Below are 19,322 nucleotides of genomic sequence, written 5' to 3' on the forward strand. Positions count from 1 at the left end.
AAACTTTTAACACTTTTAATCACGCTTTGTGTGTTTTGCATGTAGTCTCCGATGAAGATGAAGTCTGCGGGCATGGTGGATGGAGGCTTGTTCACAGAGAGTTATTGCAACATCTGCAATGCCCAGCTCATTTCTGAGTCTCAGCGCACGGCGCACTATGAGGTGAGTTTTCTTGTCATTGCTATGGCTGTTCTTCTTCTTCTTTTTTTTTCTCTCTCCGTGGCACAGGCTCATTTGCAAGCTGAGCGAATAAAACAAAAGGAACGCACGGACAAAACTGGAAAAAATGTTGCTTTGGCAGGCAAATTCCTGAGCCGCAACATTTTGTATCGAGCTTATTTGTCCAGACAAACAGTTCTCATCCATTATCCATAGACTTAATGCAGCATGGTAATGGTTGTCAATGGCGCACAAACAAGCATAGACACTATTTGTTTTAATGGGCTCTACCTCTCAGCAGACTCCCTAAGAGTAATCCAATGAATGGCCATTAAATAATCATCCCTGTGCTATATTTAACCGGGATGTGGTGCACATACGCACACACACATGCATGCGTTGGGGTCTTTCTTGATTACAAGGCACAATTGGGATTAACAAGGAAACTAATCAGAACAAGCACTTATCTACAAGAGAGCGAGCCAGGACAACGGCGGCGTGCGTTCACATGCATGAGTGTGTAGCGACGACACTAATTGGATGAGCCAAAACGCACAACCTTGGGATGTGCCGACAAATAGACAAACCCACGGCAGTCTATCCATGTCATCCCACATGGAAAAGTTTACCGCAGAGGTTGGGAGTTTGTGTTGGACTTTTGAGGCCATTAAGATCAATAATACGTTTGGTTGTAGTTGCTCGACTTGATGAAATGATGCGTACCTAGTAGAGATGCGCGGATAAGCAATTATTTCATCCGCAACCGCATCACAAAAGTCGTCAACCATCCGCCATGCACCCGAACCAACACTTTATCAAAACCACACCCGCCCGTTGTTATATATCTAATATAGACGATGCAAGGCATTAGTGAGGTTATAAAGCTTTTGCCTGTTAAAGAAAGGAGACTGATCCAATGCAGCAGAGACATTCAATGGTGCCACGCATCTCTTGGCCACGCATTCGTGGCTAAGAGATATTAATGCGTGATAATATTATTTATCATTATTATAATATTATTGTCATTTCCATTAAGAAAGTGTTGACTATTGTTGCCAATGCCCTCAGATAGTGCGTTCCTCACACTTTGTGTGCGCTGTTGCAGCAAGCAGAACGAGGCTTTTAAGAAGTTAAAAAAATGTTTTAGAAAGACTAGGCCTATATTTTCGTTAGGTAAAAAAATGTTCTGAATTTATTTCAATGAATATTAACTTGTTAACGTTATAATGCTCAAATAGGGACGAGGGCGGGGTGCACAGTGAAACAGTGAACAATTTCGCGACAAAGATGAACCTTTATTGATTGATCTGCAGCCATGACAAAATATCAGACAATCTCCATTGTCAACGACAGGCAGGAAAATAAAGATAAACACATAGCCTATGTTCTAGGCATAGGCTCATACGTTTTTAAGTTGAAATAAAAAAATAAATAAAAAATGTGCCTCATAAGCCTTAGGCTGTCAATCACGCGCGCAAACTTAAATTATACAATAACATATGTATGTCATCTCTATTTAAACAAAAATAAATAAATTAAATAATAATAACAAATTACCTGCAACTTATTGGCCAAGGCAAATAGCTGAAGGGGGGAAATCAAACCCATCAGACTGCACTTTATCATCAAACTTGAATTATAATGAAAATAGACGGTCGCGACAAACAAAGCAGGCTAAATAGCCTTACATTGTCGCTAATCAGAGATGCGCTTCACTTGAAAGCGAGGCCAAATAATTATTCACACATAGTAGTATATCTCGAATAGAAAAAAAACACAATAAACAACGCCATCCATCCATCCATCCATCTTCTTCCGCTTATCCGAGGTCGGGTCGCGGGGGCAGCAGCTTAAGCAGGGAAGCCCAGACTTCCAATAAACAACGCAATTGCCTTAATTCCTTTGCATTGTAGTGCGCCCAAACAACACGTAACCATCAAAATTATTTAGCTGACCGAACTCAATATAGGTTAGACATGGGCTTATTTGGTATAGCCTATAGGTAACGTAGACTAATTCGTTTAACATATCCAACCGTATGTCTACTTACTTTTTTTTGTTAGCACTATGCAGGAATAAAATGGCATCTACAGTGCCAGGATTCATGCGAGAGCGCCTGGCCTCTAAAATGCGCCCTGCTGCGCTGAAGGAGCGCTCACTTGCGCCACTTGTTGCTGGGACGCTGTGCCATCTTTTTGCTGGGACGCGGTGCCTGATGAATTATTGACTCTTTCAAAGAGTGCTGCTCGTTTTTCGTATGTGGGTAACAACATTTAACTATGTATATATATTTCCGAATTGGTTCAACCGCCAACCGCCCGCATCTATTTAAAATCTATTTTTACCCGCCCGACCCGCGGTTTATCCGCGGACTCCGCGGTTGTGTCCGAAAACCGCGCATCTCTAGTACCTAGGGTTGTCCCGATACCAATATTTTGGTACCGATACCGGTACCAAAATGTATGTCGATGCTTTTCTACCATGGCTGTACACTATATTGCCAAAAGTATTTGGCCACCTGCCTTGACTCACATATGAATTTGAAGTGCCATCCCACAGGCTGTTCTGTAATCATCCCCTGAGGAATTTCAAAGCTTTTGACCTCCCTCCCTCCTCAACGACACCTGGGAGTCGAACTTTGCTTGCATTGCATGCAGAACGACCCCGGGCTCATGAACTCAACTTCACTTCACCCAAAGACTATGGGCATATACACAAACACACTCTCCACCCCCACCCCCACGCCTTCACCACCGCTTAATTCCCCTTCGGGGTTGTGGATGGCTGAGTAGCGCTTTATAGCAGCAAGCTGGCTTCCAGGGCCCCAACTCCCCCCCTCTGTTGCAAGTTGTTGTGATTATATGCAACATGTTTATGTGTGCTATGGCAAATGAGTTTTTTTCCCTTGGACTCAGTCTGGACCCCCTCCCGAGGGTCCAGCCTTTGACTGATGTTTTTTACTCTTCCCCCCCCCTTTCCCAATATCACCTTTTTACCACCTTTTTTAAGGAGCGCCGTAAGTGGCTGATCCGTTGGCGGTCTCGTCTTGTCTTCCTGTAACATATGTCTGCTCTTAGTGGGACTGTGCCGAAAATGTAATTTCAGTTCTTATGTGTACATGTTAAAGAATGGACAATAATAAAGCATCCTGAATCCTGAATCTTGATTCCTAACCAGTGGTTCTCAAATGGGGGTACGCGTACTTCTGGGGGTACTTGAAGGTATGCCAAGGGGTACGTGAGATTTTTTTAAAATATTCTAAAAATAGCAACAATTCAAAAATCCTTTATAAATATATTTATTGAATAATACTTCAACAAAATATGAATGTAAGTTCATAAACTGAACATCAAATTAAGTAGGCTATTCCATTCATTACCATCAACCCAGAGTTTCCCCCATGCCATGATGGTTTGACCCTCACTAAAATGTCTGTCAAAAAGAACTGTGAAAAGTAATGCAACAATGCAATATTCAGTGTTGACAGCTAGATTTTTTTGTGGACATGTTCCATAAATATTGATGTTAAAGATTTCTTTTTTTGTGAAGAAATGTTTAGAATTAAGTTCATGAATCCAAATGGATCTCTATTACAATCCCCAAAGAGGGCACTTTAAGTTGATGATTACTTCTACGTGTAGAAATCTTTATTTATAATTGAATCTCTTGTTTATTTTTCAACAAGTTTTTAGTTATTTTATATATTTTTTCCAAATAGTTTAAGAAAGACCACTACAAATGAGCAATATTTTGCACTGTTATACAATTTAATAAATCAGAAACTGATGACATAGTGCTGTATTTTACTTCTTTATCTCTTTTTTTCAACCAAAAATGCTTTGCTCTGATTAGGGGGTACTTGAATTAAAAAAATGTTCACAGGGGGTACATCACTGAAAAAAGGTTGAGAACCACTGTTATAGGGTTCAATAGTTAAAGTTAAAGTTAAGTTAAAGTACCAATGATAGTCACACACACACTAGGTGTGGTGAAATGTGTCCTCTGCATTTGACCCATCCCCTTGTTCACCCCCTGGGAGGTGAGGGGAGCAGTGAGCAGCAAAGGTGGCCGCTCCCGGGAATCATTTTTGGTGATTTAACCCCCAATTCCAACCCTTGATGCTGAGTGCCAAGCAGGGAGGCAATGGGTCACATTGTTCTAGTCTTTGGTATGACTCGGCCGGGGTTTGAACTCACAACTCAGGGCGGACCCTCTAACCCAGACCTGAGCAAATTAAGGCCCGGAGGCCACATGCGGCCCGTTAAGCTTTTCAATCTGGCCTGCCGGACATTCCCAAATATTTTTTTTAGATCTTTAAGATGGAAACTGTAGCTGCCATTATGATGTGCAGTGATGTTTTCTAATTACCATAAGTCTTGAACTATACAACGTATTTCAATGGTTGGAATCTGCGCTTTTGCATGATATTTTAGTGACTAGTGTTGTCCTGATACCAATATTATTTTAGATCGGTACTTTTCGATTAATTTCTAAATAAAGGGGACCAGAAAAAATTGCATTTTTGGCTTTATTTTAACAAAAAAATCATAGGGTGTGGCGGACCGGTACTTTTCAGAGGCGGTATGGTACCGAATATGATTCACTAGTATCGCGGTACTATACTAATACCCGTATACCGTACAACCCTACTAGTTACTATGGTAATCTATGTCACAGCAAGTCAGACGAGGCACCAAGCAGTGTGGGTTGGGAGCGTTTCCACAGAGTGTTTCCACAGAGTGTTTCCAGAGCGGCCAGCCTGAAATGCGGGTGTCAGGGACAGACGCGGAAGGAGATTTTTACAAGAAAGTTCTAAAGCTTAGTGATATCAGATATATCAGATTGTAGATGTTTTTTGTTTTTTTACCCTTCACGTTCATATTTCGCTGTGTTTGTTGCATTTTTGTTGCATTTGGCTTGTAAAATATGTCGATTGAGAGGGGGTGTGACGTTCATATGTTGTCAATATTCCGTGTTTTATCGTTCATAGAAAAAAATAAAATTCCATTCCGTTTTTTGTCATAACATTTTTAGCATTCAATCAGACTTTTTTGTGAGGTTTTGAATTAGTTTTCCTAAAAATAGATATACTGGCCCCAGACACATTTTTTTCTCAAAATTTGGCCCCCGAGTCAAAATAATTGCCCAGGCCTGCTCTAACCACTAGGCCACTGAGTAGGATTTTGATATGATATGATGTCGGTCCACCTTTTGCAGCAATTACAGCTTCAACTTTTCTGGGAAGGCTGTCCACAAGGTTGCGGAGTGTGTTTATAGGAATTTTCGACCATTCTTCCAAAGGCGCATTGGTGAAATCACACACTGAGAAGGCCTGGCTCTCAGTCTCCATTCTAATTCATCCCAAAGGTGTTCTATCGGGTTCAGGTCAGGACTCTGTGCAGACCAGTCAAGTTCATCCACACCAGACTCTATCATCCATTTCTTTATGCACCTTGCTTTGTGCACTGGTGCACAGTCAATGAGCTCCTGAGAGCGGCCCATTACTTCACAAATGTTTGTAGAAACAGTCTCCATGCCTAAGTGCTTGATTTTTTACACCTGTGGCCAGGCCAAGTGATTCGGACACCTGATTAAAGTTAAAGTTAAAGTTAAAGTACCAATGATTGTCACACACACACACTAGGTGTGGCGAGATTATTCTCTGCATTTGACCCATCACCCTTGATCACCCCCTGGGAGGTGAGGGGAGCAGTGGGCAGCAGCGGTGGCCGCGCCCGGGAATCATTTTGGTGATTTAACCCCCAATTCCAACCCTTGATGCTGAGTGCCAAGCAGGGAGGTAATGGGTCCCATTTTTATAGTCTTTGGTATGACTCGGCCGGGATTTGAACTCACAACCTACCGATCTCAGGGCGGACACTCTAACCACTAGGCCACTGAGTAGGCCTAGTGGTTAGATTCTGATCATTTGGATGGGTGGTCTAATACTTTTGGCAATATAGTGTATTTCCTGAATTAATAAACATAATACACATTTGTTAAACAAAGATAAAAGATTTTGTGACGATAAAAAATATTAATGTAATCATTGTGGTGTCGACTAGATACGCTCTTGTACTTGGTATCATTACAGTGGATGTCAGGTGTAGACCCCCCCCCAATGGTATTTGTTTACATTGAGGAGCGCTTGCTTGTTCGCGGTGATTGGAGAGGACGCTGGCGCTGTTTGTTCGCCGCTTCTCCACCCGCGATTTTCTCCGCCGCTCCCAGTCTGTGGAACCCTCTCCCTGACCACATGAGGGCACCACAGACTGTGGATGCTTTTAAAAAAAGGCTTAAAAACCCTTCTTTTTAAAAAAGCCTTTTTTTTTAAAGATGTATGCATACTAGTTCTAGCTATTTGGCTGTTCTAGTTTTTAATTGTATTTCTTTTTTATTATCTTTTTATTTTATTTATTTTTTAAATACACTGTAGCACTTTGAGGTTGTTTACTCAATGTAAAGTGCTTTTCACAAATACACATTTTTACAAATAAAATCTATTATTGTATCCTTCTATGGCAGGGGTCGGCAACCCGCGGCTCTAGAGCCGCATGCGGCTCTTTAGCGCCGCCCTAGTGGCTCTCTAGAGCTTTTTCAAAAATGTATGAAAAATGGAAAAAGATGAGGGGAAAAAATATATTTTTTGTTTTAATATGATTTCTGTAGGAGGACAAACATGACACAAACCTCCCTAATTGTTATAAATCACACTGTTTGTATTAAACATGCTTCACTGATTCGAGTATTTGGCGAGCGCCGTTTTGTCCTACTAATTTTGGCGGTCCTTGAACTCACCGTAGTTTGTTTACATGTATAACTTTCTCCGACTTTCTAGGACGTGTTTTATGCCACGTCTTTTTCTGTCTCATTTTGTCCACCAAACTTTTAACGTTGTGCGTGAATGCACAGAGGTGAGTTTTGTTGATGTTGACTTGTGTGGAGTGCTAATCGGGCATATTTGGTCACTGCATTAATGCAAGCTAATCGATGCTAACATGCTATTTAGGCTAGCTATATGTACATATTGCATCATTATGCCTCATTTGTAGCTATATTTGAGGTCATTTAGTTTCCTTTAAGTCCTCTTAATTCAATTTATATCTCATGACACACTATCTGTATGTAATATGGCTTTTAATTTTTTGCGGCTCCAGACAGATTTGTTTTTGTATTTTTGGTCCAATATGGCTCTTTTAACATTTTGGGTTGCCGACCCCTGTTCTATGGTGTGCAATGAAGCATGGTTAAGTATTCCACTTGTAAGAAACTTACTTTATTTGTTGCCATGGAGGCGAGGATTAGTGATTTAGAAAAAGCTAAAACACTGCCGCCTGCGGATGGACGTTAGCCGCTAGCGACCTAGCCACGTTTTAAAGTACATCTTGCTGAGCGGCGTTTCAGTGTTATAGCGTCAACCTTTATCGTTAGTTTTTAAGCCAAAATGTGTCCGTCGTTTCTGTCGACACACTGTCTGCTTGTAAGTACTCCGTGTATGTGCGTCGTCGAACATGCTCAACTGCTCAATGTCACAATGTGACGACGGTGACAAATAAGTGCAATAATGTTGGACTTTTGAGGTCGTTAAGATCAAAAAGAAGCTTGGTTGTAGTTGCACGACTTGATGAAATGTCTTCCCATGGCTCGGGATGCGTACCTTTGTAAAGTGAATTATATTTATTTAGCGCTTTTTCTCTAATGACTAAAAGCGCTATGCATTGAGAAACCCAATTATCCACATTTAAGATACATCTACACCAGTGTGGGTGGCACTGGGAGCAAGGTGGTTAAAGTGTCTTGCCCAAGGACACAACGGCAGTGACTGGGATAGCGGAAACTAGGAACCCTCAAGTTCTACCATCTGAGCCACACATCCCTCATCTGAATCGATACGGTACTAACTCCAGGTAACTGGAAATAGTTCAACGAAGTTCATCCTTGAGTAGGGTCTACATTTGTGCCAGATGTGATAACATTTCCCTTAAGGTGTTGGCGAGTTCTGCAGTCATGGAAACTGGACAGATGTGACCTTCAGTTTTGGAGTGCCAGAATCAAATCATGTCGCTTATTTTATAAGAAATATGTTCTCAATGACAAAAGCAGCAACTGCTTCTTGGCTTTCACACAGCTCGCGTCAGTCTTCATGTGTTTGAGGTCCTTACCATGTTGGAGAACCTCAATAAACCACAGCTCCCCCGTGCCGGGCCGGACGGACGGATAGATAGATAGATAGATGGAACTTTATTGTCATAGGGATTTAAAAAAATATAGACATTTTCAGTACATGTCTATCAGAACAGTTGCAGGGAGAAAATAATTTGAACACTCACTATGTTTCCATGCTCTAAATAAGTCTGATTCCACACCTACTTGTGAAGTCCAAGTATCTAGGCAGACTCTCTATTGCGACTATTGGTCATACGCCTCCCGTCCACAACCTTTTAGAGCAGGCGTGTCAAACTGGTTTTTAATAAGGGCCACTTCGCAGTTATGGTTGCCCTCAGAGGGCCACTTTTAACTAGAGATGTCTGATAATGGCTTTTTTGCCGATATCCGATATTCCGATATTGTCCAACTCTTAATTACCGATTCCGATATCAACCGATACCGATATATACAGTCGTGGAATTAACACATTATTATGCCTAATTTTGTTGTGATGCCCCGCTGGATGCATTAAACAATGTAACAAGGTTTTCCAAAATAAATCAACTCAAGTTATGGAAAAAAACATGGCACTGCCATATTTATTATTGAAGTCACAAAGTGCATTTTTTTTTTTAACATGCCTCAAAACAGCAGCTTGGAATTTGGGACATGCTCTCCCTGAGAGAGCATGAGGAGGTTGAGGTGGGCGGGGTAGGGGGTAAGTGGGGGTGTATATTGAAGCGTCCCGGAAGAGTTAGTGCTGCAAGGGCTTCTGGGTATTTGTTCTGTTGTGTTACGGTGCGGATGTTCTCCCGAAATGTGTTTGTTCTTGTTTGGTGTGGGTTCACAGTGTGGCGCATATTTGTAACCGTGTTAAAGTTGTTTATACGGCCACCCTCAGTGTGACCTGTATGGCTGTTGACCAAGTATGCTTTGCACACACACTTGTGTGTTAAAAGCCGTAGATATTATGTGATTGGGCCGGCACGCAAAGGCAGTGCCTTTAAGGTTTATTGGCGCTCTGTACTTCTCCCTACGTCCGTGTACCACTCTGTACAGCGGTGTTTTTTGTACTGTTTGAAACCTATACCGATAATTTTGAAACTGATACCGATAATTTCCGATATTACATTTTAAAGCATTTATCGGCCGATAATATCGGCAGTCCGATATTATCGGACATCTCTAATTGTACTGTAAAAAAACTGGCAGCTCAATCGCCACAAATTTACCGTTATATTTGCAGGTTTTTCCTTTTTTTTTTTTTTTACAGCAAATACAATTAAAAAATACATGGAATTAAATGAAATGGAATGGGAAAATGGTACCACTGTTTTTTTTACGTAAAAATTCATGCACATTTTTTTATACTGTAAAATCTACAGTTGTTGCGTCTTATCGTGTATTATTACTCTTCAATGAAAGTGGATTTTACTGTAAAAAAATGTTACTGTAAAATGTTTACATGAACAGTTTGTTGGATTACTTGCTTTGAAATCATAAGTCAAGCAGATATTTAGGTGTTTATCTTTATTTGAACAATAACATTGTTTTGAAATGTATGATGATATAATATTTTGTTTTATTATTAGAGAAGATTAAAGTACATTTATTTTTGCAATACATTTATTAGGAAAAGATAAGGTACTTTATTTACACATATTATTTCCACACTTTCGCGTTGCGCCCAAGACCCAACCTCCGAGCTGATGATTTTAGGTTGTCCTAAAGACATACTTGCCAACCCTCCCGGATTTTCCGGGAGACTCCCGAAATTCAGTGCCTCTCCCGAAAACCTCCCGGGACAAATTTTCTCCCGAAAATCTCCCGAAATTCAGGCGGACCTGAGTGACGTGTCGACAGCCTGTTTTCACGTCCGCTTTTATTAGGCAGTTTCATTAACGTCCTCCCAGCGCGGCAACAACACACAACTACAGCAGTCATGTTTTCGTCTACCGTAAAGCAGTTTGTCTGCCGTAAACAGCAATGTTGTGACACTCTTAAACAGGAAAATACTGCCATCTACTGTACATGCATATGTGACATTAACATCTACGGCTTTTAGAGAGTGCAGTGCACAACTGCGCACACAACAAGGAGACAAAGCAGAATGCATCATCAGAGAGGGTGTTCAGCATGGTTAAAAAATAGTGACAGAGAATAGAACAAGGATGGACAATTCAACCCTTAACTCAACAATGTGTAGATGAGTGTGTGTGTATATGTGTAAATAAATGAACACTGAAATTCAAGTATTTCTCTTATTTATATTTATATATATATATATATATATATATATATATATATAGATATATATATGTATATGTATATGTATATATATATATAGCTAGAATTCACTGAAAGTCAAATATTTCTTATATATATATAAATGAAATACTTGACTTGGTGAATTCTAGCTGTAAATATACTCCTCCCCTCTTAACCACGCACCCCCCCCCCCCCCCCCACCTCCCGAAATCGGAGGTCTCAAGGTTGGCAAGTATGCCTAAAGAATTTGGAGGTAATCCTCCATTTTCATTGTCCCATTTACTCTCTGTAAGGCACCAGTTCCATTGGCAGCAAAACAGGCCCAGAGCATAATACTACCACCACCATGCTTGACCTTTATTTAGAAAAGTATCGAAAAGTACCGAAAAGTATCGAAATACATTTTAGTACTGGTACCAGTACCAACATATTGGTATCGGGACAACACTACTGTAGACCAAACCCAATTATTTTGCTACTCACTTGTGTTGCCAGCTATTTAGACAATATTGGCTGTGCGTTGAGTCGTGTCCAGTGCATATTAAATACATAAAGCTATAAAAGCTGACTATGTTTTCTTTCGATGGTAGAGTTCCATGGGAAGATACGGTATACGGTCTTAAAAGCACTTACTGGAATGTGAAGGGTGTACTCCCTTTTGTACCAGAACAGTCAGAATGAAGGATACAGTTGGAGTCCATTGCCGTCCCCCAGGGTACAATCAGCACTAATGAATCCCGTAGGGCGAATTACAGGTTTTCTCCAAAGCCGCACTGTGCTCTAGATGGTCTTCTCTCGTAGTATTGATATTGTTAGTTTATTTAGCTATATTTGTGCTTGAAAATGCTCGGTTTAGGCCCCCAAAAAATTTACAAAATGCTTGTTTTTTTAAAGGCCTACTGAAATGCGATTTTCTTATTTAAACGGGGATAGCGGGTCCATTCTATGTGTCATACTTGATCATTTCATTGCCATATTTTTGCTGAAAGGATTTAGTAGAGAACATCGACGATAAAGTTCGCAACTTTTGGTCGCTGATAAAAAAGCCTTGCCTGTACCGGAAGTAGCAGACGAGTAGCGTGACGTCACAGGTTGTGGAGCTCCTCACATCTGTATTTGTAAACAATCATGGCCACCAGCAGCGAGAGCGATTCGGACCGAGAAAGCGACGATTTCCCCATTAAATTGAGCGACGATCAAATCAAATCAAATCAACTTTATTTATAGAGCACGATGAAAGATTCGTGGATGAGGAAAGTGAGAGTGAAGGACAAGAGGGCAGTGGGAGCAATTCAGATAGGGAAGATGCTGTGAGAGGCGGGTGGGACCTGATATTCAGCTGGGAATGACTAAAACAGTAAATAAACACAAGACATATATATACTCTATTAGCCACAACACAACCAGGCTTATATTTAATATGCCACAAATTAATCCCGCAGAACAAACACCTCCCCCCTCCCGTCCATAAAACCCGCCAATACAACTCAATCACCTGCACAACACACTCAATCCCACAGCCCAAAGTACCGTTCACCTCCCCAAAGTTTATACAGCACATATATTTCCCCAAAGTCCCCAAAGTTACGTACGTGACATGCACATAGCGGCACGCACGTACGGGCAAGCAATCAAATGTTTGGAAGCCGCAGCTGCATGCGTACTCACGGTACCGCGTCTGCGTATCCAACTCAAAGTCCTCCTGGTAAGAGTCTCTGTTGTCCCAGTTCTCCACAGGCCAATGGTAAAGCTTGACTGTCATCTTTCGGGAATGTAAACAATGAAACGCCGGCTGTGTTATCCGGCACAACAGCCAGGGGGTGCATTATACGGCGGGGGTGCGTTATCCGGCACAACACCTGCCGCAATACACCGCTTCCCACCTACAGCTTTCTTCTTTGCTGTCTCCATTGTTCATTGAACAAATTGCAAAAGATTCACCAACACAGATGTCCAGAATACTGTGGAATTTTGCGATGAAAACAGACGACTTAATAGCTGGCCACCATGCTGTCCCAAAATGTCCTCTACAATCCGTGACGTCACGCGCAGGCGTCATCATACCGAGACGTTTTCAGCGGGATATTTCGCGCAACATTTTAAATTGCACTTTAGTAAGCTAACCCGGCCGTATTGGCATGTGTTGCAATGTTAAGATTTCATCATTGATATATAAACTATCAGACTGCGTGGTCGGTAGTAGTGGGTTTCAGTAGGCCTTTAAAATATCCCCAAAAAAAACTGTGACGTGGTGAAGCCGCAATATTTAGTAGTTCCAATTTCTATGTTTTAGGACAATGGAAATGCAAGAGATTACAGCTAAACTCGATTGGCTGGTAAAAACAGGGCTCAAGGTAAATGCACCAAAAGAAACATCGCAATTGATCTTTTTACAGTAAGTCAATTGTAATATAGCCAAAGTGCCCTTGCTGTTATTGCGGTTGATGTTGTTGGTGCCATTAGATGGAATAACAGATATGTCCTTGACTTCCTTCAGTGGTAGTCTAGAAGATTTTTTTGCACACTGTCCTCCGCATCTTGTCTGTCTTGATTTTGACCAACAGCGAAGGAAGCGAGACAAGCACGGTCCATTAATATTGGGCTCTGAGCTCTGAGGGTCACTGCAGCGTAACCATGGCGACACAAGTCCTCGCTTTTAGCCGCCGTCCCATTAACCATCAACTACAGGACTGTTTAAACACATACAGGAGGGCCTGATCTACTAAGATGCTAAATAAAAAATTGCACAGACTATTAGTGACCATGTTGCAGGGTATTCTGCTAATTGATAATTGATGCAAGAGTGATGCACACCGGCCTATTAAGAAGAGGTTTCTGCGTGCACGAAGACCGCCATCCGTGGTTGTTTGCTGTGTTGTGGAACCACATAACTCTCATCTCCGACACATTTACTGGGCAGTATAAAAGTGTTCCTCGAGTGCTATCCAGGCAACAAAAGCCACTCTTTAGCGTGCTAAAGTTGCGCTCCACAATGTTTTTTGTTCCAATGTAAAGCACATGAAAACAAGATTATGCCCAGGTGCTAAGGTTTGAGCACAGGAATCAAGAGGACAGGGTTTTTTTTTTAATTTATTGGGTCCAGAGGGCATCCATCCATCCATTTTCTACCGCTTATTCCCTTTTGGGGTCGCGGGGGGCGCTGGAGCCTATCTCAGCTACAATCGGGCGGAAGGCGGGGTACACCCTGGACAAGTCGCCACCTCATCGCAGGGCCAACACAGATAGACAGACAACATTCACACTCACACACTAGGGCCAATTTAGTGTTGCCAATCAACCTATCCCCAGGTGCATGTCTTTGGAGGTGGGAGGAAGCCGGAGTACCCGGAGGGAACCCACGCAGTCACGGGGAGAACATGCAAACTCCACACAGAAAGATCCCGAGCCCGGGATTGAACCCAAGACTACTCAGGACCTTCGTATTGTGAGGCAGATGCACTAACCCCTCTGCCACCGTGAAGCCCGGGTCCAGAGGGCATAAGAGCCAAATGCATTCGTCCTATCAACCAGGGTTCTTTTCATTCATGAATTTCCATGACTTTTACAAAACATTTTAATGAATTTCCATCATCCAAAAAATATATATATATATTATATCTATATATCTATATATATATATATACATACATTTTTTTCTGAATATATATATATAGGGCTTCACGGTGGCAGAGGGGTTAGTGCATCTGCCTCACAATACGAAGGTCCTGAGTAGTCTTGGGTTCAATCCCGGGCTCGGGATCTTTCTGTGTGGAGTTTGCATGTCCTCCCCGTGACTGCGTGGGTTCCCTCCGGGTACTCCGGCTTCCTCCCACCTCCAAAGACATGCACCTGGAGATAAGTTGATTGGCAACACTAAATTGGCCCTAGTGTGTGGATGTGAGTGTGAATGTTGTCTGTCTATCTGTGTTGGCCCTGCGATGAGGTGGCGACTTGTCCAGGGTGTACCCCGCCTTCCGCCCGATTGTAGCTGAGATAGGCTCCAGCGCCCCCCGCGACCCCAAAGGGAATAAGCGGTAGAAAATGGATGGATGGATGGATATATATATATATATATATATATATATGTATGTATATATATATATATACATACATTTTTCTGACCGCGACCCCAAAAGGGAATAAGCGGTAGAAAATGGATGGATGGATGGATATATATATATATATATATATATATATATATATATATAATGTCAATATAGTCAAGGTTTCTGTGGTTTATCCGTTATACAGTGCTCAACACCGGGGTAGAGAGGAATATACGTTAGGTCAGGAAAAAACGTAGAGGCTATTTCATCCCGACAAGCCTGTTTCGCAGGGAAACCTGCAAAACAGGCTTGTAGGGATGAAATAGCCTCTGTGTTTTTGCTGATCTAACGTATACATGTAAATATATATATATATATATATATATATATATATACTGTACCTATTCAGATAGATAGATAGATAGATTTGCTCGTCTGCTCGTAAACCAGCAATGATACGACGTGACGATGACGGGGGAGCTGTGATTGGTGGCGGACCGGTACTTTTCAGAGGCGGTATAGTACTGAATATGATTCATCAGTATCGCGGTACTATACTAATACCGGTATACCGTACAACCCTAGTCTATACTGCTTTTTTTCTGACTGTCTAAATACTTTCCATCCTCGGTTTTTGCACAGATTGACTCTGTCTCGTCAAAACCATTTGCGAGTGCTAACGTGCTAACCTCCCCCCAAAAAAAACAAAACAAACAAGTTTGACCAATCACATTGCAGGCGTTCCTCCTGCAGTATTTCTCATGTTCTGATAATCTGCATATATTCTGCAGGAAAACAGGCTAAATGGACCGAACTTGCTATTTTGCTCGTTTAACAAACCAACTTCTTTAGTGCACGTGCTGAGTAAAAAAAAAAAAAAAAACTTTAGTAGATCAAGCCTCTGGCGTAGAAACACTCAGACAAGTTTGAGCAAAAGGCATTAAAGTAGTCTGACAAGTGAAGGTAGTGGCCGCACCATCCTGAGGGTGGCTGCAGAGGATTCAATCAATGCAATGGAGCAGCAGGAACAATGTCTTGTCAGAGGCGTCCATTCCGTTGCTTTATATCCTGTTCTACCGCGTTTTAAGAGCTATCTAAAAATACTAAATCATTGTCTCTATAAGGTTTTTCTGGAACTGTTTTAATTCAATCTCCACTTCTATGCCAAGACAGGCGCTCTCTGCATGTTTTATGTGGCGGAGGTCCGGTCAATCCAATGGAACGCTCCACTTAGAAGGAGATAGTCGTGTCAACCTTGCACACAAAACACATGCAATCATTTTATTTTCGCCCGTAGCGCTCCCCACCACCCCCCACACAATTTTCATTGTCCTGCATTAAAGTGACATTTTACAGTTTCAAGGACAGCTCAGTGTCATTTCACATAAAGCCTCTGGTGCATTCCTGCTTAGAATATTCCGGAATGCAAATGAAAGATGAGGAAGGTAGGCCATAATTATGTTCCACGCATATTCGTAGTGGTTGAATGCTGAAATGTGACTGAACACCCATTGATAAGAAATCACAGGGTTGGCATGCAACAGTTCACACTTACGGGCCACATTAGAATCTCCAATTAACCTCAACAATGTAATTAACCTCTGAGAGGAAGCACACACAGTGCAAATTTACTCGACACAGATTTCAACCTTCTTGCTGTGAAGCGCATTAAAACAAACAACACTAATGTAGTTGAAAATATGGTTTGAAAATACGGTGTCGTGCACTGTGTTTCTACATTGTTACTTGCCAAGATTTACCATTTTATTCATAGAAATGTTTTAAAAAAATAAATCCATCCATCCATTTTCTACCGCTTGTCCCTTTTGGGGTCGCGGGGGGTGCTGGAGCCTATCTCAGCTGCATTCGGGCGGAAGGCGGGGTACACCCTGGACAAGTCGCAACCTCATCGCAGAGCCAACACAGATAGACAGACAACATTAACACTCACATTAAATAAATAAAAATAAAAAGGCACAAGACATTAAAACAACGTTGCTTATACATACATGTCCTTTAAAATTGACTTTGAAACATTCATCCATCTTCTTCCGCTTATCCAAGGTCGGGTCGCGGGGGCAGCAGCCTAAGCAGGGAAGCCAAGACTTTCCTTTCCCCAGCCAATTCGTCCAGCTCCTCCCGGGGGATCCCGAGACGTTCCTAGGCCAGCCGGGAGACATAGTCTTCCCAACGTGTCCTGGGTCTTCCCCGTGGCCTCCTACCGGTCGGACGTGCCCTAAACACCTCCCTAGGGAGGCGTTCAGGTGGCAACCTGACCAGATGCCCGAACCACCTCATCTGGCTCCTCTCAATGTGAAGGAGCAGCGGCTTTACTTTGAGCTCCTCCCGGCTGACAGAGCTTCTCACCCTATCTCTAAGGGAGAGCCCCGCCACCCGGCGGAGGAAACTCATTTCGGCCGCTTGTACCCGTGATCTTGTCCTTTCGGTCATAACCCAAAGCTCATGACCATAGGTGAGGATGGGAACGTAGATCGACCGGTAAATTGAGAGCTTTGCTTTCCGGCTCAGCTCCTTCTTCACCACAACGGATCGATACGGCGTCCGCATTACTGAAGACGCCGCACCGATCCGCCTGTCGATCTCATGATCCACTCTTCCCTCAATCGTGAACAAGACTTCGAGGTACTTGAACTCCTCCACTTGGGGCAGGGTCTCCTCCCCAACTCGGAGATGGCACTCCACCCTTTCCCGGGCGAGAACCACGGACTCGGACTTGGAGGTGCCGATTCTCATCCCAGTCGCTTCACACTCTGCTGCGAATCGATCCAGCGAGAGCTGAAGATTCTGGCCAGATGAAGCCATCTGTCATGTCTGTATTATCATGTTTTGTTTAGTTTCTGTCTTTTCACTCCCTTGTCTGGTCACCATAGCAACCATTAGTTTTCACCTGTCACGTCACGCACCTGTTTCACGTCTTGAGTCACGCACCTGTTTTCGTTAATCATGTCCATAGTATTTAAGTTAATTCATTTTCTGTTGTTCGGCCTGACGACCTCGCACCACATTTATGCTCTGTCCATTCCTCTATGATCCTGCTTCATGTCCCTTGTCACAGTAAGTTTTGGTTCCATGTTTATAGTCCTTTTGTTTTTTCATAGTTTATTCTCCGCCACTGTGCGCGCTTTTGTTTGATCCTTTTTTTTTGTATTTATAGTTAGTTCTAGTGTTTCAATAAAAAATGTACCTTAATTCCCGTCTCGCCCGTGCCAACTCTCCGTTGCATCCCGGAAAAGCACACACCCAGGACCAAGTCTTGACTGTAGGTCGTCAGCAGACCCGCTTTTCCGCACCTGAGTTGGACATTTTCGACGAGGCTTCTTGGGCGGTCCTGTGCGCGATGGAGGAGGAAACGCGGCGCTACTCCTCCATGGAGTATAGAGACTTCATTTGGTCCAAGGACGACACAGCGTCACCTCAGCCGCGGAAGCGCCGCTCCCGACGAAGGACGTCGGGTAGAACTTCCGCGAGCCAGCAGGACACGCCGCTCCCACATGCCCCTCCCCCTCCGGGCGGAAGCAAGCAGCAGCCAGCCCGGCTTCGCCCGGATGACGTCAAAGACCAGGATTTTTTTTTTCTGAATTCTTTTTCTTTTGATTCCCCGCTCCCCAGGACTCAAGCCACACCCAAGACACAAAACAATTTTTTTTCACCCACTCAATCCCAGGCACAAGAAAGACAATTTGGACAATTTAATGGGGAAGTTTCTGCCCTCCTCCGCCCACCCCTACAGAGAGTTCCAGACCGCAGGGAGCGCGTCTGGTATCCGCCCCTTGACGGGGGGGGCTAGGGCTGGGAATTGTTCAGGTGGGGTGGCTCAGCATCACCATGTCAAGCCACAGCCTCCCTCACGGCCGCCACCACCAGTCTTCCGACCTGTCAAGCCACAGCCTCCAGCACGACCTCCCTCACCAGTCTTCCGACCTGCCAAGCCGCAACCCCCAGCTAGGCCACCTCCACCTGCACCAAGGCTAGCACCTGTCGCCGCACCAAGGCTAGCACCAGCTCCACCACGCCAAGTTCCTCGCCAAGCTCCGGTACCAGCTCCACGACGCCAAGCTCCGGTACCAGCTCCACGACGCCAAGCTCCGGTACCAGCTCCACGACGCCAAGCTCCGGTACCAGCTCAACGACGCCAAGCTCCGGTACCAGCTCCACGACGCCAAGCTCCGGTACCAGCTCCACGACGCCAAGCTCCGGTACCAGCTCCACGACGCCAAGCTCCGGTACCAGCTCCACGACGCCAAGCTCCGGTACCAGCTCCACGACGCCAAACTCCGGTACCAGCTCAACGACGCCAAACTCCGGTACCAGCTCAACAAGTCCAAGACCAAGACCCTCCACGCCAAGACCAAGACCCGCCATGCCAAGACCAAGACCAAGACCCGCCATGCCAAGACCCGCCATGCCAAGACCAAGACCAAGACACGCCATGCCAAGACCAAGACACACCAAGACACGCCAAGCCAAGACCAAGACACGCCAAGCCAAGACCAAGACACGCCAAACCAAGACCAAGACCCGCCAAACCAAGTCCAAGACCAAGACCAAGACCCGCTAAGCCAAGACCAAGACCAAGACCAAGACACGCCATGCCAAGACCAAGACACGCCATGCCAAGACCAAGACACGCCATGCCAAGACCAAGACACGCCATGCCAAGACCAAGACACGCCATGCCAA

General features: G+C 43.6%; 1 protein-coding gene across 1 annotated transcript in view; it reads left to right on the forward strand.

The window, feature by feature from the left end:
- The window catches only part of LOC133596529 (zinc finger matrin-type protein 4), a 241,779-nt gene that overhangs the window by 76,193 nt on the left and 146,264 nt on the right, over positions 1-19,322 (forward strand). Inside the window, exon 2 of the mRNA XM_061949414.2 lies at positions 46-162. Within this exon, the coding sequence (XP_061805398.1) occupies positions 46-162 (117 nt within the window). The remainder of the gene's footprint in view (positions 1-45; positions 163-19,322) is intronic.

The sequence above is a fragment of the Nerophis lumbriciformis genome, linkage group LG02 (genome assembly GCF_033978685.3).
Source record: "Nerophis lumbriciformis linkage group LG02, RoL_Nlum_v2.1, whole genome shotgun sequence".
NCBI classification, from domain to species: domain Eukaryota; kingdom Metazoa; phylum Chordata; class Actinopteri; order Syngnathiformes; family Syngnathidae; genus Nerophis; species Nerophis lumbriciformis.